A 27,668-nucleotide genomic window follows, 5' to 3' on the forward strand; every position below is an offset into this window, starting at 1 on the left:
TCCACTGTCTGTGGGTGTCTGCATCTGTCTGAGTCAGCTTTAAGTGGGAGTTTTAATGCTGAAAGTTGGATAGCCAAGTGTCATTTTCCTCCTCTCTTGTGGAAGACATGCATTTCAGTTAAACATTGAGTTGTTCCAGGACAAAGCTCTTTTTTTTCCATAATATTTTTATTCACGTGACATCTCAATCACAGTCCCTCCCTCCTCTCCTCCCAGTCCAGCTCTTATAAATTTCTCCCCCCATTACCCCTCCCCATCTCTGCAGAGAAGGAGAAGCCCCTCTTGGGTACCACCCTACTCTGGAATATCTAGTCCTAGTAGCACTAAATACTTCTTCTCCCACTGAGGCACAACCAGGTAGGACAGGTAGGAGAAGGGAATACAATGGCAGGCAATAGAGTCAGAGACAATTGTTAGGGGACCCACATGAAGAACAAGCTTCATATCTGCCACAAATGTGGGGTGTCTAGGTCCAGCCTCTGTATGTTCTTTGGTTGGTGGTTCAGTCTCTGTGAGTCCCAATGGTCCACAGTTAGTTTACTCTGTAGATCTTCTTATGGTGTCCTTCACCCCTCTCGCTCCCTCAATTCTATCCCTCACTTTTCTACTTTTCTGGGAGACTCCCTGAACTCTACCTGTTATTTGGCTTTTGGTCTCTGCATCTGTTTCTGCTCATTAAATGCTGGACAACCTACCATCAGTTTTGTTAGTCCCTGGCTGCCTGGTGAGCAGCTGGGAACTTCCCAATTGGTGCTACTTTTTTGAAGCCTTAGAAAACAAAGAACATGCATTACTCATTTTTGCATAAGACATAGAATTACTGCTTAGCAACAAGTATTACTATTTTTAAAGAAAAACCCTGTGAAAGAACACAGAATAGTAAGTGCTATTGACATTTAGTTAATCTGTGAACCACAATATAGTAATTAGAACTTTTTAGACTTCTAAACCATTGACCTGTACATGCACAGAGAATGAGAGTTCCAGGAACTCATAACTACCAGTCTTCAGGAAGTGACACTGAGGCTTTGGCCTACACTAAATAGCTTCTTAATATTTGTAAGATTTAAGCAATATAGTCTTATAACAGTACAACCTGTACCTGAACATAATACCATACATTATTGCTGAACATAAAGTCAGTTGAATATGGTACCATATTAATTCCCCTACATCACTTGTGCTGAGGTAAAATCACTCTGTAGTATAGTGCAGACAATATCACCATGTTCTACACAGAGATTATAATGGACCTCTGTCATTAACAGGTGGTCATGTTATAATGCAAGATAACATTAGTAGTTAAACAGAAGTCTTGGGGGATAAGATCACTTGCTGATTTTGCCTATGACCTAGGTTTCACTCCCAGCACCCATATGAGGTAGATCAAAGCTGTAACTCCAGCTCCAGGACATAGAATGGCCTCTTTGGTCTCTGTATGTACCAATATACACACACAAGTATACACTCGCACACAAAAACACAAATATAAGCGCAAACACAAGCACAGAAAGAGAGAAAGGAAGAAAGAGAAAAGAGACAGACAGACAGACAGACAGTCTTTGTATTTCCTTATCCTTGATTACACCCAATTCCTCATCACATACCAGATTTTCATTTATGAATGTCTTTCCCCAAAATACAAAGTTTTTTTCTAGCAGTTAATAGATGAACCTGAGAAAAATTAAAACCAAATTATATTTTAATTTTGAAATTTATTAGATTTTATCATTCCAATGAGATCTCTCAGAAGCATTTATATTTTCTACACCTATGCCCTTTATAGAACTTAAATTTTTCACATAAAATGTATTTTTTTGTTCCATGAAGTTATTGTTCTCTCTACTCTTTATGAAAATTCTCTGTGGACCATTTCAATATAATTTTTGTTTTGTTTTTGCTATTAACTCAGATAACATCAACTTCTAGCCTCCTTTCATTTATTTCTGAACATCTTATTTACAAGAGTCCTACTACACCTAGTTGCTTCATTTTACCACTTTCATCTTTTCTCTCCCATAAAGTTTTACTAAAAATTGTCTCACAAAGAAGTCAATACCACAATATAATTTCTTTTTTTTTATTAACTTGAGTGTTTCTTATATACATTTCAAGTGTTATTCCCTTTCCCGGTTTCCGGGCAAACATCCCCCTCCCCCCTCCCCTTCCTTATGGGTGTTCCCCTCCCAACCCTCCCCCCATTGCCGCCCTCCCCCCATAGTCTAGTTCACTGGGGGTTCAGTCTTAGCAGGACCCAGGGCTTCCCCTTCCACTGGTGCTCTTACTAGGATATTCATTGCTACCTATGAGGTCAGAGTCCAGGGTCAGTCCATGTATAGTCTTTAGGTAGTGGCTTAGTCCCTGGAAGCTCTGGTTGCTTGGCATTGTTGTACATATGGGGTCTCGAGCCCCTTCAAGCTCTTCCAGTTCTTTCTCTGATTCCTTCAACGGGGGTCCTATTCTCAGTTCAGTGGTTTGCTGCTGGCATTCGCCTCTGTATATGCTGTATTCTGGCTGTGTCTCTCAGGAGCGATCTACATCCGGCTCCTGTCGGTCTGCACTTCTTTGCTTCATCCATCTTGTCTAATTGGGTGGCTGTATATGTATGGGCCACATGACATACACACTTTTAATCCCTGACTCTAAGCACAAAGAGATATACTGTCACTTTGACCTAACCTAGAGTTCATGCCTCTAAATAACTGTATTGTCTCTATCTATAAAACACTTTGTTGCCATGTCAATATATGTATAATTCATGTGTAAGTAATTAAGTGTGACTCTATATGATAGACTCCAGCAGAAAACATTTTGTACCCTCAAGGATTAACCACTCTCCCCTAAGTTTTCTTTCAAGCCCTAGAAGTCTGTGAACATACATATGTGTTGTGACACCATAGTTAATATAAGGAAGAATGACCACTTGAAAGCTATTGTAAAAATCTAGAAATCTTTAGTCTGTTATCAACTTGTAATGTAGTTTGGCACAGGGTTATTAATTTTTGTTATTAATGTAATTTTCAAAGCTCTTGTCCTCCCTACTTAATGTGGGAGGAGGGAATAATACACTTTTCTACACTTCAACCTTTAGCATGGTCTATGCAATTCAGAGTTTAACTAAAATTATTCCCAGCAAACTTCCCCGGCATTAAACATTAACATGGCTATTTCTGTGTGGCACAGTTCATTATCATGCCAATAAATGATTAATTATAACTTTCTGTCTTGGCCAGTAGTTTTTCTGGACTTTTTATGATTCATTATTTGTGCTATGTTGTAATGCAGCCTCTTGAAACTGACATACTAGCATTTATTGTTTTTTATTGCTTCTCTAATGTGGCTCTTGAAAGAGACACCAAGTCCCACATGCTTAGAAAGGGTTTAAAAGTTTGGCGTGTTGAAAGTAAGCATTACTCAGCTGGCAATAGAGACAGAACCAGGGGACTGGTGCTTCTGTGGACTTGGCCATTTGCACAGCACAAGCAGTGATGGATAACTCCTCCGTCTGTTCCCCAAATGCAACTTTCTGCGAAGGTGATTCCTGCCTAGTAACTGAAAGCAACTTCAATGCCATTCTCAGCACAGTGATGAGCACCGTGCTCACCATTCTTCTAGCCATGGTGATGTTTTCTATGGGGTGCAATGTGGAAATCAACAAGTTCCTAGGACACATAAAGCGGCCATGGGGCATCTTCGTGGGCTTCCTCTGTCAGTTTGGAATCATGCCTCTCACAGGATTTATCCTGTCTGTGGCCTCTGGCATCCTTCCTGTGCAGGCTGTGGTGGTGCTAATTATGGGTTGCTGCCCTGGAGGAACTGGCTCCAATATCCTGGCCTATTGGATAGATGGTGACATGGACCTCAGGTAAGATGTAGGTATCTGTAACCGCTACAGCCAGCTTGGGTTATACTTAGAAATTTGTATTTTTTTCAGCATCCATTTGACCGATTGAGCTGACTAAATGTCTAAGGAGTTAAATGGGAAGAGTAAGTGCATTTGTGTGCCTTTTGAGACAGCTGCTTTGCTGTTAGAATTGTGAACTTTTATTTTGTGCCTGTGTATTTTTTGTAGTTTTCATTCTAAACCAAACAGTAATTTAGATTTTAATTTTGTATGTTTAATATTTTAGCACACAAAGTAGCAGGCTTCTGTACGACATTTGTATGCATGTATATCATTGTGTTTTGTTCCTAATCATCCCTCATTACCATCTAGCACCCTTTTCTCCCTCCTGCTGGTCCACTCCCTATACTGCTTTTATGTCATATAAATTCCATTATCTTCTCTATTCCCTCCATGCTCTGCCCTGATAGTTCCCTCTCTTTCAAGTCCTGTATGTATGTATGGCTATGCATATATGTATACATTTAAATCAAGATCAGTCTCTGAGAGGAAGACTTGGTATTTCACTTTCTTAGTCTGTATTACTATGCTTGCACTTTGGATTCTATCTCAGTTAAAAGGTATATTATCTCTGGGACAGATTCAAAGTTTTTTATTAAGTAATTTTTCCCTAATCCACAAACTGCGACTGAGAAAGTCTTGTTGCAATGGAATAAGGATGAACTTTCTGTATGATGCCAAGTTGGTCTGAGTGCAAATACAAACTCAAACTTCTCATCAAATGTTAAACTCTGGTCAACATCAGCTCCACCAAAGAGTCTGTTCTCTGGACAAACACTTCTTAGTTAAAAATCTAATGAAGAATTCATAAATTCATTTTATATCTGCTGACATTAAAAGAAAAATTCTTCAGTGGTATTTTTTAGTTATGCTTACTTCTTTATAAAATAAGGAGAAAGTAATGTCTCTCTTTTTCAATAGTAATCTAACTGTAACATTTGTCCAAAACAACTTGTGCCAGTTTTAACTAGCACTGGGTGCAAGGGAGGATTGGTGACTAATAGAAACAAGAAACATTAATGGAATTAAAGCAGGAGTTTTGGGGGTTTTGTTGTTTTGTTTTGTTTTTACTTAATCAATTTCTATTTCGATCACTGCCCTACTCTCAGTCACCCATCCCACAATCCTTCCCTAATCCCTCCTCCTCATCTTGGCAAGTGGGCCCCCACTTGGTGGCCCACAACAAGGCTCTGAGAGACTAGGAACATCCTCTCTCACTGAGGCCAGACAAGGCAGTCAGCTAGAACAACTTATCCCACATACAGACAACAGCTGCTTTCTTTTTTTTCATCTTTATTAACTTGGGTATTTCTTATTTACATTTTGATTGTTATTCCCTTTCCCGGTTTCCGGACTAACATCCCCCTAACCCCTCCCCCCCATTCTCTATGAAAACAATGACTTTATGAAATTCATAGGCAAATGGATGGAACTGGAAAATATCATCCTGAGTGAGGTAACCCAATCACAGAAAAACACACATGGTATTCACTCATTGATAAGTGGATATTAGCCCAAATGCTTGAATTGCCCTAGATGCACAGAAAACATGAAACTCAGGAAGGATGACCAAAATGTGAATGCTTCAATCCTTCTTTAAAAGGGGAACAAGAATACCCTTGGGAGGGAATAGGGAGGCAAAGTTTAAACAGAGGCAGAAGGAACACCCATTCAGAGCCTGCCCAACAGCTTTTGGGACAGACACCGTTCAAGTTGTTCAGGATCCACATGAAGACCAAACTGCACATATACTACATATGAGCCTGGAGCCCTAGGTTCACCCCATGAATGTTCTTTGGTTGGTGGTTCAGTCTCTAAGACATTCAAGGGTCCAGGTTCGTTGACTCTGTTGGTCTTCCCATGGAGTTCCTATCTTCTTAGAGATTGTAGTCCTTCCTCCTGTTCTTTCATGAGAGCCCCCAACATCCATCCACTGTCTGTGGGTGTCTGCATCTGTCTGAGTCAGCTTTAAGTGGGAGTTTTAATGCTGAAAGTTGGATAGCCAAGTGTCATTTTCCTCCTCTCTTGTGGAAGACATGCATTTCAGTTAAACATTGAGTTGTTCCAGGACAAAGCTCTTTTTTTTCCATAATATTTTTATTCACGTGACATCTCAATCACAGTCCCTCCCTCCTCTCCTCCCAGTCCAGCTCTTATAAATTTCTCCCCCCATTACCCCTCCCCATCTCTGCAGAGAAGGAGAAGCCCCTCTTGGGTACCACCCTACTCTGGAATATCTAGTCCTAGTAGCACTAAATACTTCTTCTCCCACTGAGGCACAACCAGGTAGGACAGGTAGGAGAAGGGAATACAATGGCAGGCAATAGAGTCAGAGACAATTGTTAGGGGACCCACATGAAGAACAAGCTTCATATCTGCCACAAATGTGGGGTGTCTAGGTCCAGCCTCTGTATGTTCTTTGGTTGGTGGTTCAGTCTCTGTGAGTCCCAATGGTCCACAGTTAGTTTACTCTGTAGATCTTCTTATGGTGTCCTTCACCCCTCTCGCTCCCTCAATTCTATCCCTCACTTTTCTACTTTTCTGGGAGACTCCCTGAACTCTACCTGTTATTTGGCTTTTGGTCTCTGCATCTGTTTCTGCTCATTAAATGCTGGACAACCTACCATCAGTTTTGTTAGTCCCTGGCTGCCTGGTGAGCAGCTGGGAACTTCCCAATTGGTGCTACTTTTTTGAAGCCTTAGAAAACAAAGAACATGCATTACTCATTTTTGCATAAGACATAGAATTACTGCTTAGCAACAAGTATTACTATTTTTAAAGAAAAACCCTGTGAAAGAACACAGAATAGTAAGTGCTATTGACATTTAGTTAATCTGTGAACCACAATATAGTAATTAGAACTTTTTAGACTTCTAAACCATTGACCTGTACATGCACAGAGAATGAGAGTTCCAGGAACTCATAACTACCAGTCTTCAGGAAGTGACACTGAGGCTTTGGCCTACACTAAATAGCTTCTTAATATTTGTAAGATTTAAGCAATATAGTCTTATAACAGTACAACCTGTACCTGAACATAATACCATACATTATTGCTGAACATAAAGTCAGTTGAATATGGTACCATATTAATTCCCCTACATCACTTGTGCTGAGGTAAAATCACTCTGTAGTATAGTGCAGACAATATCACCATGTTCTACACAGAGATTATAATGGACCTCTGTCATTAACAGGTGGTCATGTTATAATGCAAGATAACATTAGTAGTTAAACAGAAGTCTTGGGGGATAAGATCACTTGCTGATTTTGCCTATGACCTAGGTTTCACTCCCAGCACCCATATGAGGTAGATCAAAGCTGTAACTCCAGCTCCAGGACATAGAATGGCCTCTTTGGTCTCTGTATGTACCAATATACACACACAAGTATACACTCGCACACAAAAACACAAATATAAGCGCAAACACAAGCACAGAAAGAGAGAAAGGAAGAAAGAGAAAAGAGACAGACAGACAGACAGACAGTCTTTGTATTTCCTTATCCTTGATTACACCCAATTCCTCATCACATACCAGATTTTCATTTATGAATGTCTTTCCCCAAAATACAAAGTTTTTTTCTAGCAGTTAATAGATGAACCTGAGAAAAATTAAAACCAAATTATATTTTAATTTTGAAATTTATTAGATTTTATCATTCCAATGAGATCTCTCAGAAGCATTTATATTTTCTACACCTATGCCCTTTATAGAACTTAAATTTTTCACATAAAATGTATTTTTTTGTTCCATGAAGTTATTGTTCTCTCTACTCTTTATGAAAATTCTCTGTGGACCATTTCAATATAATTTTTGTTTTGTTTTTGCTATTAACTCAGATAACATCAACTTCTAGCCTCCTTTCATTTATTTCTGAACATCTTATTTACAAGAGTCCTACTACACCTAGTTGCTTCATTTTACCACTTTCATCTTTTCTCTCCCATAAAGTTTTACTAAAAATTGTCTCACAAAGAAGTCAATACCACAATATAATTTCTTTTTTTTTATTAACTTGAGTGTTTCTTATATACATTTCAAGTGTTATTCCCTTTCCCGGTTTCCGGGCAAACATCCCCCTCCCCCCTCCCCTTCCTTATGGGTGTTCCCCTCCCAACCCTCCCCCCATTGCCGCCCTCCCCCCATAGTCTAGTTCACTGGGGGTTCAGTCTTAGCAGGACCCAGGGCTTCCCCTTCCACTGGTGCTCTTACTAGGATATTCATTGCTACCTATGAGGTCAGAGTCCAGGGTCAGTCCATGTATAGTCTTTAGGTAGTGGCTTAGTCCCTGGAAGCTCTGGTTGCTTGGCATTGTTGTACATATGGGGTCTCGAGCCCCTTCAAGCTCTTCCAGTTCTTTCTCTGATTCCTTCAACGGGGGTCCTGTTCTCAGTTCAGTGGTTTGCTGCTGGCATTTGCCTCTGTATTTGCTGTATCTGGCTGTGTCTCTCAGGAGCGATCTACATCCGGCTCCTGTCGGCCTGCACTTCTTTGCTTCATCCATCTTGTCTAATTGGATGGCTGTATATGTATGGGCCACATGTGGGCAGGCTCTGAATGGGTGTTCCTTCTGTGTCTGTTTTAATCTTTGCTTCTCTATTCCCTGCCAAGGGTATTCTTGTTCCCCTTTTAAAGAAGGAGTGAAGCATTCACGTTTTGATCATCCGTCTTGAGTTTCATTTGTTCTAGGCATCTAGGGTAATACAAGCACACAATATAATTTCTTAAGTTGGACAATAATTCTCATTCAAACTTTTATGAAACAAGAGAATAATTCTGATTTCCTTCTAATATCTGTTATAGTTGGCCTCCTCCTCTTTACCATGAGCTGATAAGGAGTCCTATCACCCTGAACTCCCTCCTCACTATGAGGACGTACTAGGTGCCCAGCAAAAAAAAGTGGGGGGGTGGGGAGAATTGCGGAATAGGTTAAAACAAAAAATGTCAGAACAATGAAAGAAGGAAGCAGGTGGGGCAGGTTTGCAAATTCCATTGTGTTAGTTACAAACAGGGTGAAGAACTGCTAATATTAAATGTATAACTTTATTTGTTTATATTAAGTTCATCTCTGACAACAAATAAACTTATGAGAAACTTTTTATTTCATTTTAGTTAGTATGTAAAGCAACACAATTCATTATGACATCAAAGTTCATATATTATCATTGTGCTTCATTAAGATTCACTGCCCAATATTTTCCCCCACAGTTTTACTCTTGTGCTTACAGTTCCTCTACTTTGAGGTTGTTATAAATCATAGTGTGACATTTTTCAGAGGATATGTGAATAAACAACTAAACACCACAGGACATCAACAGTAGAAGCAGAGATGATTTCATGAAAATCTAGCTAAAGGAACCTACAAGTTTAACTGGGGTTACTTATAGGAGCATGAGCGAAATATTACTTACAGGAGCATGAACTAGCTACCCTAATAAAGAATGTCTTCCATCATCAAACAACCATTGGCTGTATAAATCCTTGGGAGGTACACAGCTTTGCAAGCACACATATCCCAGACTTGATAGAAAGTTAATAGGCACAATCACATATGTGTGTATATGTATATGTATATATATATATATATATATATATATATTTCCTTCTGGTAAGTTCAAGAAATATATGGCTACATCATGTCTAAAATAGATAGATGACATAGATAGATGATAAAGAGAGAGAGAGAGAGAGAGAGAGAGAGAGAGAGAGAGAGAGAAGGTAGACCTACAAACAGGGACTAAAACACAGGCAGACAGACAGGCAGGCAGGCAGGTAAACATGGTTTTATATGTGGGCAAAAACATAAATTGGTTTTTTACTTCTCCCCATCTCCAGAAAGTGTTTTAAATGCATCGTTTTGTATTGGTTTACTTTATGGTATTTTAGCTCTATTAACACAAACATTTTAATTGGAATCTTTTATACCCATTTTAAATTCATTCATTTAAAAAAGATTTCTAAAGAAGTTAAGATCCCTAATAGACTGTTTCTAACCCATTATTTTGCCCAAATTTTGCAAATTTATTAACAGATGCATTGAGATGAAATCATTTATCTTCATCTACTTTCCTTACCATGGTATAGTTATTTGCCATGGAGGAAATATATACTGCAAATACAATTGGTTTTCCTCTGGATAGTGTTTCAGAAACCAAACTGCACCAGATGGCTGTTTAATTCTTTGTGGTCTGTGAGATAACAGTGACAAAGAGAAGTCCAATGTGTTGCCCAGACTTACAAACTAAGGGACATCACATTCTTCCAATCCAGTGTGTGCCTTCAAAGCACAGGTATTATGCCCCTCTATTTTTTTTTATATTTATATTAACTTGAGTATTTCTTATATACATTTCAAGTGTTGTTCCCTTTCCCGGTTTCCGGGCAAACATCCCCCTCCCCCCTCCCCTTCCTTATGGGTGTTCCCCTCCCAACCCTTCCCCCATTGCCGCCCTCCCCCCATAGTCTAGTTCACTGGGGGTTCAGTCTTAGCAGGACCCAGGGCTTCCCCTTCCACTGGTGCTCTTACTAGGATATTCATTGCTACCTATGAAGTAAGAGTCCAGGGTCAGTCCATGTATAGTCTTTAGGTAGTGGCTTAGTCCCTGGAAGCTCTGGTTGCTTGACATTGTTGTACTTTTGGGGTCTCGAGCCCTTTCAAGCTCTTCCAGTTCTTTCTCTGATTCCTTCAACGGGGGACCTATTCTCAGTTCAGTGGTTTGCTGCTGGCATTCGCCTCTGTATTGCTGTATTCTGGCTGTGTCTCTCAGGAGCGATCTACATCCGGCTCCTGTCGGTCTGCACTTCTTTGCTTCATCCATCTTGTCTAATTGGGTGGCTGTATATGTATGACGCCCCTCTATTTTACAAGAAGAGAAAGTACACCTTTGTCCAGAACTTTTAAAGAATACCCAGTGCTCAAAACCTTTTTTCCATTCTCTGAAAATAGCTTAAGTAAGAGATTCTTCCAGATCAAAAGCTATAATCTTCCTACTTAGTCAGGCACCCATAGTAAAAAAAGTGCTTACAGTTCTTTGATTGTCAATAATTCAAACAGTGATATTACATTAACTTTCCCAGGGAAGATGAGAACAAACACCTACTTATCCTGATAAGAGACAAAGCTAAGGATTTCACCCAAATACACTTGTGAATCAATGAATTTATTGAACTTACTTATAGAGCATGGGGAAGAAGTTACTGCTAGAAGTATCAATAACTCCAAAACATGCATCACCACAAAATCCACCCCATTATGGTCAGAGTCTTCCTACCTGCAATCAACCTTCCACTTCCTGTGTATTGAAGTAGCTCCCAATATCCCTATGATATGGGGATGGGGCAAACAAAAGGACATGGATTCTAGATGGGGTCCTGTGACCCTCCCCATATCCTTTCTATAGGAAAATGATCACCACGTCCATTACCATTACCATAGACTAATTAGCATCATATTCATCTTCTTATTTTGTTGTCATGGCTACTAAGCCAATGTAATTCTATTCCAAGACAACCTGGTATGATAAGTTATGTTTAAATTTAAAAAATTATATACAACAGTTCACAAGCCCAGCTATCTGGTACCTTTTTCAATAATTATTTTTAAGCATCATTAACTACCCTCTATCAGAACAGATACTGAGAAGGATGGTACAGACCACATGAGACAACGCCAAGTGCAGGTGACCCTTCCTGAAGTCAAGCACTTTAGAAACATAACCAATGTGTATTTCTATCACAGAGAATGATGTACTGGTTGAGTCCGACTCTCACAGAACTTAAAAATGAAAGAACATCTCCCTAGAAAATACAAGTACATACCTCAAGCTGTTTTTCATTTCAGTGTTAGCATGACCACTTGCTCCACACTGCTTGCTCTTGGAATGATGCCCCTTTGCCTCTTCATCTATACCAAGATGTGGGTTGACTCAGGAACGATTGTGATCCCCTACGATAGCATTGGTAAGTAATTCCTCTGCAGGATATTTCTTATTACCCTCAAGTTATCTGCTTAGCCCCTCTAGGATCTCAGGTCAGGCTCCAGGCTCACATCTAAGCATTTCCCTTTGAACTAGGGGTAGATATTTTCGCACATATAATTTTTTATGAACTGACCCTGGAGTTTGTAAGAGTACTGATAGAATATAAATTCCAAAACTTGACTCCACGAAGAAAACCTAAATTTGTCTCAGTTCAAATTAACATGGGAAAGAAACAGCGTTAGAAATGTAGCTTTTACCTAACAGTCTGCCCTGAGGAAGACTAGGCTACTGGCAGGTAGCAGCCACCATTTTTTCCTGTGGTGAGTTTATGAAAAAGGGTTTTTGCACCACACATTCATATTAAAGAAATGCATACACACACAAAATCATAAGAAAACTTCAGAATAGTAAGTAGTTGTGAGTGGCAAAATGGACACTCCTGAATAAAATGCATAAGTTCTCTATCCTCAACTGTGAGCCATCTCTTGATATAAAAGTCAATTTAATGATACTCTCCTATTTTCATGTTCTGGAAGTCAAATTTTCTAGTTATAACTTTACATCTACTCATTTAAAACCCTACATGCCATTTTAAAGAAGCTTCTTTTCTGTTTTGGGAAGAAAAGAAATGTTAAAAGATGAAGCATTTGGTATAACACGGAGATGGGGTCAGGGACAGGCTGAAAGAACTACAAGTATGTGCAAAGCTCTCAGAAATGCCCTGACAGAAATGAGCTATATAATATAGTACCTAGTACCAGTCATCAGGTATAATAATGCATGACAGTTGTTTTTAAGATGACTTTGCAAAGAATTCTTCCCAAAACTGTCTCAGAAAGGCTTGGGTTTTACTATTAACAGAAAGAAGCACAAATCCAAGGTCAACTAGGAACTCTCAAAGTTATTTAGAAAAGAAATTCCTGTAGTAGGAAACTAGTCTAAAAGACTCTTCTATTTCAAAGAAAGATTATTTCAGTGATTAAATATGGTTCAACCTAGAGACAAATAATAAAAAAAAAATTGTGAGGACTAGCCGTAAGGTAAACATCTGCCCTGCAGTTTTTTCGGTTTCTGCTTTCTCCCACCCCTATTATGTACATTAAATTGTGGATTCCCCTTGATTTCATTGGGGAATTCTGTTTGTATAAGATCCGCCTATTGGCTCCTGAGGAGCTCCTAAGTAACAATAGAATCTCCTTCAAACGGGTTTAGAGTGACACCCAAGCTCAAGTGTGTATGCTGCTGCTTGCATCTCAAATTCTTCCTTTATTGAAAACCTTCCCTAGAGTTAAATAATCCCAGCTGTTTAAACACTAAACTGAACTTTAGGCATCTCAGAGCTGATTAAACAACTTTGATTGTACATTATTCAGTGCTAAAACAAATAATTTAAGCCTTAAAATATTCATTTTTTTTCTTGTTCAGACCCTTCTGGAAAATGTCCCACAGGAATATGTAGATGACTTACACTATATATTTTAAGCCAAATAAACTTTGAATTAGATTTTATTTTCTTTGTTTTGTAACAAAGTATCACCATGTAGCTCTCTGGTTGTCCTGGAACTTTCTATGTAGAATAGACTGTCTTAAATTCAGAGATCTGCTTCCTGAATTCTATGATTCAAGGTGTATGTCATGGTGACCAGCAAGTCAAATAAATTTTGAAAGGATAAAATAAAGAATGGATTTCAAATGCATGAGGAATGACCTCATAAGAGGAAAAATGGAGTTTTGAACACAAAAATTATTTGCTCCCAATATCTTCCTAGGCATTCTGTTATCTAAACTGACCTTTTTCCTGTTCGATTTTAATCTTTTAATGAGCATAAAAATGAACTGACAGCATCATAAGATGCCGTTATCACTTATAAATGAGGTTGTTGAGGCTTGGGTAATAATTTAATTTGCCAAAGATTATTGGGGAGCTGGGAATAGATTCTGGCAAGCTCTCCAGCCTACTCGGCAGGCACTGTGCTTCTGGCAGCCTCCACATTACACAGAGTGCCTCTACCACTCTACAAGCGCTGCTGAACCCTGACGATGCTGACATGTGGCTGAAAATCAATCCCTGTGGAGCTTGAGCCACTGAGGCTGCACTGCGTCAGTCAGTTAGTGCCTGATGTTAACATTACTATACATATCACCACAGCACAATGATGCAGGCATTACTCCATCCCATTATTTTATAGAGATTATCTTATGAAAGCTACAGCTCTCGGTCCACATTATCTTCTCATCCTTCCTCTTCTCCTTCCCTTTCTTCCTATTCCCACTGTGTCATAAATGAAAAGCACATGATGGTTTGGGTGTGTGTAAACATCTCCTTTATATATGTACAGACAGGCATCTTACACAGAGAGCATAAACAAGTCAGTAAATCCAAAAATCTGGAGAGGGGAAAGCTTGCTTCCCAGTCTCTTAGAGTAACCATTACAGCACCTTCCCTCCATGGACAGGGGCCACACTCCTGGGTGTGAAGAAGAACCAAAATGGTCTTTGAAGTCACTGAAACCTTCATTGGCTTTAACTGGCCCAGAGAACTTCTGCCAGGAGTATCTCTTCATGCTGCCCTGTCACCAGGCACTCCTCCAAGATGGGAGGATTCTAGGCCAAAGGAATCAACCAGTTATATCAAGATAATTTTAATTCAAAGCCTAGAAACTTAACAAAATTTATACTGTGTTCTACATATCTAAGAAATAAAATCTCTTCCAAATGGTGGATGCAGGAATAACAAAAGGAACCTTGTAGAAGACCTGAGCACTAGAGCTAACGCCCTTTTCCATAGCTCTTCCTGTACCCTTTCTCATGTTAGAGTAATTTTATCCATTTTATTGTCCCTCATTTATTTTATTTTCTATGTTTCTCTTAGTTACTTTTTTAATTCTGAGTGATTTGTGAGCAACAGTAATTGCTGATATATTGACAGGAAAGCTAAGATGCTATGAAAATTATGTTTTTAGATTCATTTTACCTTAATATGTCTCGGGCTTTCAACCGAGTCTGTTGGCCAGACCTGGGTCAAACTTTCCAATACTAGGAAGATATCTATTCTCAAAATTTTACCACTCGGTTTCATTGTCTCATACTTGCTTAAAAGAGTATTTGCCTATGAGAAATTGGAAGTCTCCAGTGGTCTGTTAAACAAAGGGACTATTGGGCAAACAAGTATTAAATAACATAGAGACACAAATCGTATGTCACAGGAAAAGCAGTAAATCTCCCATGGTAAAGTTAAAGTGTGACTCTTTTATCTGGTTGGGTGAACACTGAGCTGCAAAGAATTATAATTACATGAGAGGTTGCCAAATATATTATCTCACAGAAAATTTAAGGTATGGTTTCTCATCTTATTCTCTCACAACTCTGTCATAAATTTGAAAAATTAAAATGAATTTTAACTAGAGTTTGTTAGCCTTCAAATATCTTATGGCTATTAAGTAATCTTTTATATATTTTCTTCCATTTTAAAATTTATAAATGTTTACTTATACCACCATGAAGTAACAGGGTATTGTAAAATATAACTACTTATACCTCAAGAACATATATAAACACATATATACACAAAGTATGGAAAGGTACTTTTTCTGACTATATTGTCAGAAAAAAAGACATACTAGAGTAAAGAAGCAAAAATTTTGACAAATAGAATGAAAGTAGGTTGTTAATATAAGGAAATAATCATCCCTAGATTCAGATAAATTATTTATACTATCATTTGTCTACCAACTATTAACTGGAATGGAAAGAGAGAGAAGAGCAGGAGGGGTGTATAAATATGTGGATGTGTGAATTTGTGTGTGATTATGTGCATGCATGTATCTGTGTGCACATAATTCTACATTGTTTGCAGTATTCAAGAAGACAAATACTGCTAAGCTTTTTCCTAGCTACTTCCATTTTCTTTTTCATGTGTTAATGTTGTTTTCATCTTTGTTAGGCATTTCTCTGGTTGCGCTTGTTATTCCTGTTTCCATTGGAATGTTTGTAAATCACAAATGGCCCCAAAAAGCGAAGATTATACTTAAAGTAAGTATTTCATGCATGGAATAGTCTGCACAATTCAGTGCTCTGCAGTCAGAACTGGAATGAGATGGTCTTTACATCTCCTCAGCTGCGCTATTCTCACACTACCTTCTGTAAGACTTGCCATTGTCAGACATAAAGTCTTTGCTTAGAGGCCCTTTTTGATCCTATCTGAGGGACAAATTTCTACCCAGTCACTAAGCCACAAATTCAAGTGTGATCTTTTAGTTTTAATTTATTCTCAAGTGGTCTTGATGTTATACAGGTTGAGTTTATGGTATAAAATATATCGAGGCAGCTTTTTTGAGAAGATATAGCATATTTTTTCATACCTAGAATAACACGGAACTCAGTGCTCAAAAACTGGTAGATATTAGTTTGTGGGTTGTGGAGAGATAAAGTAGTTGACATTTCTTGCTTTATAGGAAAAAAACAAAGTTCTCATCTCCAGGTTTTTTTAGGTTTAATTTTAAAAAAGAAGAAAATGGAGATGGCTCAGCCATTAAGGGTCAGTCCATGTATAGACTTTAGGTAGTGGCTTAGTCCCTGGAAGCTCTGGTTGCTTGGTATTGTTGTACATATGGAGTCTCGAGCCCCTTCAAGCTCTTCCAGTTCTTTCTCTGATTCCTTCAATAGGGGACCTATTCTCAGTTCAGTGGTTTGCTGCTGGCATTCGCCTCTGTATTTGCTGTATTCTGGCTGTGTCTCTCAGGAGCGATCTACATCCGGCTCCTGTCGATCTGCACTTCTTTGCTTCATCCATCTTGTCTAATTGGGTGGCTGTATATGTATGGGCCACATGTGGGGCAGGCTCTGAATGGGTGTTCCTTCAGTCTCTGTTTTAATCTTTGCCTCTCCCTTCCCTGCCAAGGGTATTCTTTTTCCTCATTTAAAGAAGGAGTGAAGCATTCACATTTTGATCATCCGTCTTGAGTTTCGTTTGTTCTAGAAATGTATATAAGAAATACTCAAGTTAATAAAAAAAAAATCACAAAAAAAAAAGAGTCTGTACTCCTCTTGCAAAGGACCCACATCAGACTGTTCAAAGCCACCAGTAACTTTAGCTCTAAGTGATCAAGGCCCTCTGTGGATATATATATATATATATATATATATATATATATATATATATATATATATAGCAAAATTATGTACACATTGACATACACATAGCAAAATAAAACCTTTTTAAAGAAAAATAAGGAGAATGGTTTATTTTTAATTTTACTGGATTTTTTTCTTATGATAAAAGCATAAAATGTGACTGAGGAAAGATCTTATCCCCAATAACAAGTGAAAATAAGTCAAAATTGAAAATGGTGTGTATGGTTTACTAAAGGACATATAATAGAAAGAAGTCCAACTGGAAGAAAAACATAGGCTCTTGCTAGAAAAGGCTTCTTCCCAGGAGTACAGGATGTTTTGAAAGCTCAGGAATCTTCCCTGGGCCAATTAAACCTGGACAATACATTGTCCTGATGTTTTCTTAGTCTCTAAAATACATAAGAAGCTCATCTCTTCCGATGAAGCAGAAGGGACATACAAAGCTCCATCTTCATTTTCCCAAAGGAACAGACTGCCAAACCTTCATACCTAACAAACATCTCTGGTCTCACTTTTCTTCCAGATTGGATCCATCGCAGGTGCAATTCTCATTGTGCTCATAGCTGTGGTTGGAGGAATACTGTACCAAAGTGCCTGGATCATTGAACCCAAACTATGGATTATAGGAACAATATTTCCTATAGCTGGCTACAGCCTTGGTTTCTTCCTGGCTAGACTAGCTGGTCAACCCTGGTACAGGTATGAGGTTTAGATAAATGAGTTTGACCATTTTAGTTGATAACAGTTGATGCAATAGTTTTCTGTGGTGCCATTACAAAACAACCATGGGGCATAGAGAAATAGCTTAGCAATTTAGAAGACAAGCTGATCTTTAAGAGGACTCAAATTTTCTTCTCAGCACCTTCATGACTGCTCATAATCACCTATAATTCCAGTTCTAGGGTATTCAACACTATTTTCTGGCCTCTGCAGACACCAGGCATATATGTGGTACATAAGCATATGTGCAGACAAAATATTCATTCATATAAAATATTTAATTAAAAAATAAGAAAACTACCCCAAGGTCAATCATTTTGACAACAAAAAGGCACATTCTTACCATTTCACAAGTCATAAATCACTAAGGCAGCATGGAGCTGATTTTTAAGATATGTGGAGGATGATTTATTGGAAGTCTTTCACTTCCAATAAACAGGTTTCAATGTCTATCTTCTCCTTGTGTCCCATCATGTTTTATGACTTCTATGCATGCATTCTGAGTTCAAATTACCTCCATTTTATAAGTACATGAGTCACATTAAATTACAGGCCAGCCTAATATCTTCGTCTTAACTAATTATACCTGCAGTAACCCTGTTTCCACATAAAGTCACATTCTTAGATACTAAGGGTTAGATACAGGTTGGAAATACTTAAATTTGGATGAGAGATATACTCAGCTTATAGGAGCTGAAACTATTGATGCCAAGTTCAAAACCCTTTACCTTCAATCACTGATTACATCATTTAAATAGCATAATTTGTTCAAAAATTATACAAATCTTCAAAAATACTGGCTGCTCTTGTCCTCAACTCCCTGATATTCTTCACTAGTCCTTATCCCATGAAGCAAAGCTTTTTCTTTGCTATATACTCTAGTTTAATAAGCAGAATAAGTTTCATTCAAATGTTATTCCATTTCCCAGTTTCCTATTCACCATAAGCCCCCATCCCATATCCCTTCCATTCTATAAGGGTGTTCCCCCTCCTCAATCACCCCTCTTCCATTAATTTTTATCTTTCATATTTTTAATCAAGACTGAATAAACAAAATTTATTTTAAAATAAATGCCTATGAAAAATACCATACTTCAATATTTTCTGAGCCCCGATCTCTCTCATATACTTTTACTAAGGAAATAATTTGAAAAGGTGAAAGAACCTCCTTTGCAGCCTATGGAATGTTGTTGGAAATGAACCTACCTTTCACGTTATAAATATATTGGGAAGGGTGAAAAGGTTCAGTAGTTAAGAGCATGTGCTGCTCTTCCAAAGAAGCTGAGTTTTTATCCTAGCATCACAACCACCTGAAACTCCAACTTCAGGGGCACCCAATGTCTCTGGTCACTATGTGCACCTGCACATGCATGAATATACCCACATGCATACACAACATTAAAGTTAAAATAACATATATAATAGTTTTATATATTAATGTACTTATTCAATGTAAAGTTATATGTTAAAAATATGCACCAAATATGTATGTTAAAAGCAGAGAAAAAAATTAGGTATGTGCTTGTAATCTCAAGAACAGAATAGCGGAAGCATGAGGATTGCCACAAGTTAGAAGAACCTGATTTGGTGAGACCTATCTTGAAAGGAGAGAGGTGGGGGGGGGAGGAGGAGGAGAAGAAGAAGAAGAAGAAGAAGAAGAAGAAGAAGAAGAAGAAGAAGAAGAAGAAGAAGAAGAAGAAGAAGAAGAAGAAGAAGAAGAAGAAGAGGAGGAGGAGGAGGAGGAGGAGGAGGAGGAGGAGGAGGAGGAGGAGGAAGAGGAGGAGGAGGAGGAGGAGGAGGAGGGGAGGAGGAGGAGGAGGAGAGAAAAAGGAAAACAGAAAAGTAGAGAGAGGGAAGGAGTAAGAAGAAAGGAAATAAGGTAGGAAAAGAATAAAGGAAAGAAGGGCTGAAGGAAGGGACAGAGAAAAGGAGGGAAGGAGGGAGGGAAGACAAAAATCACAATTTGTGTACATGCTCTTATCATACCTTTCCTTTGTGTTATATCATGCATATACATCTTATTCCCAGGTGCCGAACAGTTGCCTTGGAAACTGGAATGCAGAACACTCAACTGTGTTCCACCATTGTACAACTCTCCTTTAGCCCTGAGGATCTCAACCTTGTGTTCACCTTCCCACTCATCTATACTGTTTTCCAGCTCGTCTTTGCAGCAATAATATTAGGAAGTAAGAAATAATGCTAATCAAATTCTATGATGATGTACTTTTTGGATAAATTCTGGATTTGATTTAAAAAAAGGACTTGTTTAAGATTTTCCATTTCAGGCAGCAAATTGTACAAATGGAAAGAAAATGTACTCACCAAAGACACTTACCATGACTTCATCTATGCTGATGAAGGTCTTAGTGGGGCTTTTTAAAGAGAAAAGCAAAGGAAATGGATTCTCTTTGGTGACTTAATCTTCCTCAGTAGTCATATAGGCATATTAACCTTCTAGATGCTTTCAAGGAACTCAGGTTTTAGTGATGTTTTTCTCCAAAGCCTTGTCTTGATATGTTTTATAAATAGGGCATTTATCAGAAAATAGCAAACCATATTTATCATGGAAATCATATGTCAGAAAATGTATTTTTAAGTTCATGTATATCAATTTTAAATATTGATAGAACTAAAGATGTGTAAGCAAAGATAGATTGCACAATTTTTAATTTTGTTCTGTTATAGCATAGTTTCATCCTCATTTGGCCCATACCAACTGGCCTTCACCAAATTGAAATTTTCCTTTCATTTGACTATCCAAAGCCTGATGTTACTTAACCCTCATTTTTAAAGTCCTATTTAAAACAAAGAAACTTTCCTTTAACATTTCATGACATTTTAATAGGAAATGGAAAGAAGTGCATGATAAAAACACTGTGAAGATTAAGTTGTGAATTGCCCAGAGATAGTTTCACTTATCTTTTTTTTTCTCCTCGGCTCTAGTATGTAGCCATCATGTTAATATCTCAAACATCACATGGATTCATTAAGGGTCTGGCTTTGAGGAAATGCGGATAAGTAGGTGGCTTGAGCTTTCTGGTCATCTAACCTAGCCTAACAAGTGAGTTTCAGGCTAGTGGAAAACTTGTCTGTGGTGACTAGCCCTGGCAGGGGTCAGGTACTGAGGTGGGGCATTGAGTTGAATGAAAGTCAAAGACTGATGATCTCTGGCCTTGTAATTCTCTCTCTCACTGACCCAGAAGCCAGAAGCTTCTGACTTCTGGCAATATAACTACTACTGTTCTGGAGACAAGAACTGATAACTTTTGGCAATTTCACAGAAAAAGAAAAAGAAGTCAGACATGCACACGCACAAACACACACACACACACACATACACACACACACACTGGTCAAGCCTGACCACCTGTCTCAATTTTACAAGTGCAGATGCATACCTATAGGCATACACACACACACACACACACACACACACACACACACATACATATATGTAAATACATGCATATAGACAGACATATACATATATACAGTTGGTGGATTGCCCCAAATGCCAAAGATATCATGTGAGTGGGGAAGAGCCCCAAATAATAAGAAGAATAAGCCACATTTATTTCCTCTCTCTGGCTTCCTCATACCTTCTTAGTCAAAAAGTTCTTTATAAAATTACCTCATAGGGATGTGAAGTTGAAAGGGAGATGGATTAGGAGACTCTGGGGGAAGTGGGAGGAGGGTAGTAGTGAATTGGTATGAACAATATATATTGTATAAATGAATGAAACTTTCAAAAAATAAAAATTAGTACTTAAGTAGAAAAAAATTACCTCATAGGGGGCTGGAGAGATGGCTCAGCGGTTAAGAGCACTGACTGCTCTTCCAGATGTCCTGAGTTCAATTCACAGCAACCACATGGTGGCTCACGACCATCTGTAATGAAATCCAATGCCCTCTTCTGGTGTATGTGAAGACAGCTACAGTGTAACTCATATACATAGAATAAAATAAATTTAAAAAATTACCTCATAGATAAAAAGTTACACAAAAGCAGAGTTCAAAGCAGTGTTTTATTCTATAAGCTGTAAGTTCAAAGCAACAATTTGGCATGTCCCTGCTTTATCACAGTGCATACTTGTGGCTTCATCCTTGGAACTAACCTACAATGAATGTTTTTCCTTGATCACAAACTTGTTTCAACTCTGCCTTCTAATTTTAGTGCAATTAGCTCATTACACATGAAGGTTTACAGAACTCTGTTTACAGCTTTATTCTACAGGGGGCTTGGTATTTCTTGTACCAATTTAAGAGTTCTATAAAACTGTTATCAAGAATTGTGACATCATCAGTTCATCTATACAGAATTATTAAATGAGAGTACATTGCTATGTTGATCTGCAGGAAATCTGCCCAATAGGGTGGTGCTAATAATGCCCAGAAATCATTAGGCTCTGTAATGGTGACAGGTAAGGCAGATCCGTAGCAAGAAACAATCCAGAGATGAAGTCTCCAGTGACCTTGCATCTCAAAGCTCAGCTATCACAGGCCATCCAAAATGGTGGGCCATTCCTAGAAAACTCGTTTACAGGCCTCAGTCTTTTCTAGATGACTTCTGACACCTGTTTCAACAAGCAAGATAGATAGCTCTTGAGGAGCAAGATTCAAGGATGACCCCTGACCTCTACAAATTACATATATACATGGAAATGAATCTGAATTCACACATTATCTGAATACAACACGTACACATACAAGTACACACAGGTTCAAATGGATACAAACAAAACAATGGAAAGACAAAACAATATGTTCAGAAAAACGTGCACCACGGGAGAAAGGAAGTCTGATCAACAACAGGAAGGAATAGGTGAAGACATTAGACCAGGCATGTTATTCTGACCAAGTCTCTCCACAGGGAATGATCAAACCAAGGCATTGCACACAGGTATAATATATATATATATATATATATATATATATATATATATATATATATATATATATATATATAATTTGAAGACTACTACATTAACTGGAGTAGAATAAACACAAAATAATTTTTCCTTACTGTTAAGTACCATATATAACTTTAAGTCATGAAAAGATCATGTACTAAGCAAACATCCACTGAAGCTTCTCACCCAGACTTTTTGAGGACAGTCATTGCTGCCATACCAGTGATCATACAACAACAACAACAACAACAACAACAACAACAACAACAAAGAAAGAAAGAAAGAAAGTTGGTTTGTCACAATAACTCCAGTCTGTAGAAAATGCAAACTGCTTTCTGAGCTATACAATGCAATCACTGTTTGAAATAAATTTTCAAGGTGCCGTTCTGAAATTTACTTGACAACCCCTCCATATATTGTCTTTTACAGTGTATGTCACATACAAGAAATGTCATGGAAAAAATGATGCTGAGTTTCTAGAGAAAACAGACAATGATATGGACCCCATGCCATCATTCCAGGAGACAAACAAGGGATTTCAACCAGATGAGAAATAGACACTAAGGAGGCAAAAGAAGAAAGCTTCTGGAACAACATTCATTAAACGAAAACTAAAATTATTTCTTTTGGTGGAATAATCAGCAGAAAAACAAATTTAAAAGTTAAATTCAAATTTAAATTATTGGGGTTTTTTGTATAAAGGGACTAGTGATCCATTCTTTTGTGTGACAAAGGGGTGTGTGTGTGTGTGTGTGTGTGTGTGTGTGTGTGTGTGCGCGCGCGCACGTGCATGTGTGTTTACAGGAGTCATTTTTCTGTATCCATGGTCAGATTGGTCACAAGATATTCCTTGATTCCAAATTCACAGAAGCTTAAGCCTCTTTTATAAAAAGGCAAAGTGTTTGTATTAATCTCCTATATACTTCAAATCAATATTATCTTACTAAAATATTTAACATGATGTAAATGTTGTGTAAATAGTTGTCCACTGTATTGTTTAGAAAATGATTGTTTTATGTTTAGTACAGATATCATTTTTCAATATTTTGGCCATAGTTAAAATCATAGATGTCAAACATCTTTGGGAGGCCAAAGACATGTACATAGAATGTATAGATAGATAGATAGATAGATAGATAGATAGATAGATAGATAGATAGATAGATGATAGACAGACAGAAGATAGGCAGACAGAGAGATAGCTGATTATCATTAATATATTATCAGAAAACATCTATAGACCTAACTTGATATAGGTCAAACTTGAAACTTTGTCATATGTAAGCTGAATTCAGAGTTAAATACTTTGGTATGTAAAAATATAGCATATTACTACTGTAAAATGATTTTTTCTTGAGTGCTTATGATTGTAAGAAGATTGATGTGAATGAATTTTAATTATGAATTTTAAATTTTTGCAACATATTTACTTGTGATTTTGGACTATACTCTGGCAAATGTCTATATTTATATTTTAGAAAAGTAGCTTCAAATGACATTCTAGAAGTAGAAATGAGAGAAAGCATTACTAATTAATTCAATAACAAATTAGAATTGGATTAACTTATCTTTTTTTTTTATCCATTCGCATACCTCTAGGGTCCATTGATACTCATTTTATCTTTCCAGAAATAGGGCTAATTCAATACAGTTTAAATTTGACAATAATTTTTGGAACTCTGGAGAGGTTTATTCAAATATGACCTGTATGAAGCAGGTCCAAATGGGCCAATATGATAGCTATTCAGCTCATAGGAGGTGCCATACCAGCCACCACGAGCAGGAAGATGTCAGAAGTTACAAAGGAAAAAAGGTATCAGTCTAGAAAATGACAATGGAGAGACAAATAATACAATGACAAATAATACAATGGAGAGACAAAGAAGCATAAAGAAAAAGAAAAAGATAAAAGAAATATTGCCAAAACTTAATATGGCAAAACTGATGTGTGACAGGAAGTAGATACAGGAAGATTCATATCTGAAAGTGAGATTTGAAGAAGATGAGAAGTCTCCAGGCAGCAAAGCAGGAAAGTCACCCCTCAGATGTCACAGATATACCTATAAATATGCCTGTATATATCCATAATGATAGAAAACAAATAAGATTTGGTAAAAATCAGCAAGATTTTATGACTGCCATAGGGAAGGAATTTGTCAAGTGCTGGGTCTTGAGACCCAACTTGGTTTACTTTTCTTCATTTTGGAGCAGATACATGTTTTTAACTAGCCTTTAGTGGTTGGTCTTATGGAAACTTTTGATACCCCCATATTCTTGTGGATTCCTTTAACTTATAATGTTCTGCCTTCAAAGAGTATATTACATTTGATTGATCTGACTTTAGATCACGAAGAAGGCTTCTGGTTGTAGACTTAAAATGTTGCAATATATTTAATTGGAGATATTGTCACTGTCTGTACAGCATGTTTGTTCCGACAGCATGAGGGTCTGAGCTTGACTATCAACACTCATATAAAAATGCTAAGTATGATAATGTGCAGCCGTAATCCCAGTGCTAGAAAGGAGAAGCCAGGAGGATTAGATCCAGTCTAGCCAATCAGTGGGCTCTATGTTCAGTGAGAGACCATGTTGGAAATACTAAAATGAACAGCTATAAAGGGAGTTGCTTACAATTGACCACATATACATCACACACACACACACACACACACACACACACACACACACACACACACACACACACGGAGCATCTTCTATCACTAGACAAAAGAAGTAAGTTGAACTCAGAATGTTTGCTTTTTTTGTGTGTAAGTCTAATTTATTTTTTTCTTAAATTGAACTGATTATGGAATGTGAAGGTTAATTTCTTTTTTTTTTACTTTTTTTTATTAACTTGAGTGTTTCTTATTTACATTTCGAGTGTTATTCCCTTTCCTGGTTTCGGGGCCAACATCCCCCTAATCCCTCCACCTCCCCTTCTTTATGGGTGTTCCCCTCCCCATCCTCCCCCCATTGCCGCCCTCCCCACAACAATCACGTTCACTGGGGGTTCAGTCTTAGCAGGACCAAGGGCTTCCCCTTCCACTGGTGATCTTACTAGAATATTCATTGCTACCTATGAGGTCAGAGTCCAGGGTCAGTCCATGTATAGTCCTTAGGTAGTGGCTTAGTCCCTGGAAGCTCTGGTTGCTTGGCATTGTTGTTCATAAGGGGTCTCGAGCTCTATCAAGCTCTTCAGAACTCAGAATGTTTTAAAGCACTGGGCATTGACTGGGATACAAGAGACTGGATTTTCTTCTCAGTAATGTCAAGAAAGTACCTCCAAGGATACGAAAGGAAATCTAGCTGTTAAAATACCTTGTGCACTTTCCTCATCAAGAAGAAAACAGACAGATACACTAAAGACACCCTGTGAATTTCTATCAAGTTTTCAACATACCCAATGTGCCTGGATGCCAGCAGCTGATTCAGCTGGGTTTTCTTCCCTAATGATTAAAGAATGTGAGTGACATAGATCTTTGTTTTCTTACCAGGTAGGGTGGCTTGTGTTTATTTTTCCCCTAATACTCTAGAAGGAAGAAAAATAGTTAAGCTTTCTAAAATGACAAATCTCTATTTTTAAATGATTTTGAAAAGCTGATTAACTCATGTATATTATTGCCTCTGTTTCATATTAAATGAATATTTATATTTTAAAGGAATGAATAAAAATTATTTTGTAATATCTGGTTAGTGGAGTCTCTGAATATTGTCAAGAGGTCCTCAGTGCACAATACTAGGGATATAAATAAGGCTGAGTTTCTGAGTTCTTAAATTGTTCTTTGAAAAGTGAAATAAGGAAACTCTTAATTAAATACAATAATAATTGGATCTCCCACTGACACTAAGGTTTTCCCACAAGAAAATAATGCAGGAGAAACATTAATCAAAGGTTCTTAATAGTGATGTGACAATGATTGCTAATTTAAAATAATAAAAGTACTTCAATGACTCATTAATAAAACCACCACCCTATATGAGAGACATATGCCTCTCTCTCTCTCTCTCTCTCTCTGTGTGTGTGTGTATGTGTGTGTGTGTGTGTGTGTGCGCGCGTGTGTGTGAGAGAGAGAGAGAGAGAGAGAGAGAGAAATCAATTACTCAATTTCTCATGTATTGAAATCAATGCCAATGAGAAAAATTCAGAGTCTCAACCTTATTCAACTCCTCTTCTAACAAAAAATGTATCTTCCTTGGAATGTTTAATATCTCACTGAGGCACCCATAGAAAGACAGTGGGATGTTGAATATCTCTTAATGAGACTTTTTGATTGGGGCTTACATTTAAAACACAAGTCCTCAAACTATACCTTAAGTACTCACAGGAACTCATGGGATTGCCCAAGGAGTATGTACACATGAAACAATATAGAGTTTCACGTTTTATGTTTTCCATATTTATGTTTTATAAATCTATCTGATATGTTCAGTGTTTGAGTTAACCTCTATTCTTTCTCAACTCCTGTCCACAGCCAGCTCTCAGCATTCCTAGTTTTACTACAAGGTATTGGCCCAAAGAAGAAAAAAACTTAGTATCAACCAATCCATCCAACATATTGATAATCTGAGAGAAAGATTCATATCTTTTTCTAGTTCTACACATATTTAAGATTTGATTTTCAAAAAAGATGGTTTGGGTCTAATTTGGAATTTATTTTTAATGTTGAATTCTTTTATTCTGTAAAAGGTAACAAAATATACAGAACAAAACTTTCCTTTTTTAAAAATGATGTTACAAACCCATATTATCACATATATAAATATTATTCTCTAGCAGAACACTAGGAATATGTTCAACAATGTATGCTAACAGCTAATCATGAGAATTTTGTATAGGAGAGTCCTGTACCATAAACTCTGAAGGACTGACGTAGACTCTGCCAGAGGTTGGGAGGAAAGAGACTGTGTGAGGGCCTGATTTAGACTCAAATTTCAAAATCATTTCACCCCTCAACAGAAAGAGATGAATCCTTCATACAAATCAAGAACAAATTCAATTTGAGCTCATTGTAAAACTAGA

General features: G+C 37.7%; 1 protein-coding gene and 1 long non-coding RNA gene across 2 annotated transcripts; one reads left to right on the forward strand and one right to left on the reverse strand.

The window, feature by feature from the left end:
* The first annotated feature begins 3,381 nt into the window (after positions 1–3,381).
* Positions 3,382–26,318, forward strand: Slc10a2 (solute carrier family 10 member 2). The gene is given in 6 exon segments (NM_017222.2): positions 3,382–3,865; positions 11,747–11,865; positions 15,829–15,917; positions 17,542–17,717; positions 19,767–19,924; positions 23,078–26,318. Coding segments are annotated over 6 exon segments (1,047 nt in total). The 5' UTR covers positions 3,382–3,488; the 3' UTR covers positions 23,206–26,318.
* On the reverse strand, positions 16,361–19,780 carry LOC134482429 (uncharacterized). Its single transcript, XR_010058523.1, has 2 exons — positions 19,725–19,780; positions 16,361–16,859 (listed from the first exon to the last, which is right to left on the reverse strand). It is a non-coding gene; the product is annotated as an uncharacterized LOC134482429 (long non-coding RNA).
* Positions 26,319–27,668: the final 1,350 nt, after the last annotated feature.

This window comes from Rattus norvegicus, chromosome 16 (assembly GCF_036323735.1).
Source record: "Rattus norvegicus strain BN/NHsdMcwi chromosome 16, GRCr8, whole genome shotgun sequence".
NCBI classification, from domain to species: domain Eukaryota; kingdom Metazoa; phylum Chordata; class Mammalia; order Rodentia; family Muridae; genus Rattus; species Rattus norvegicus.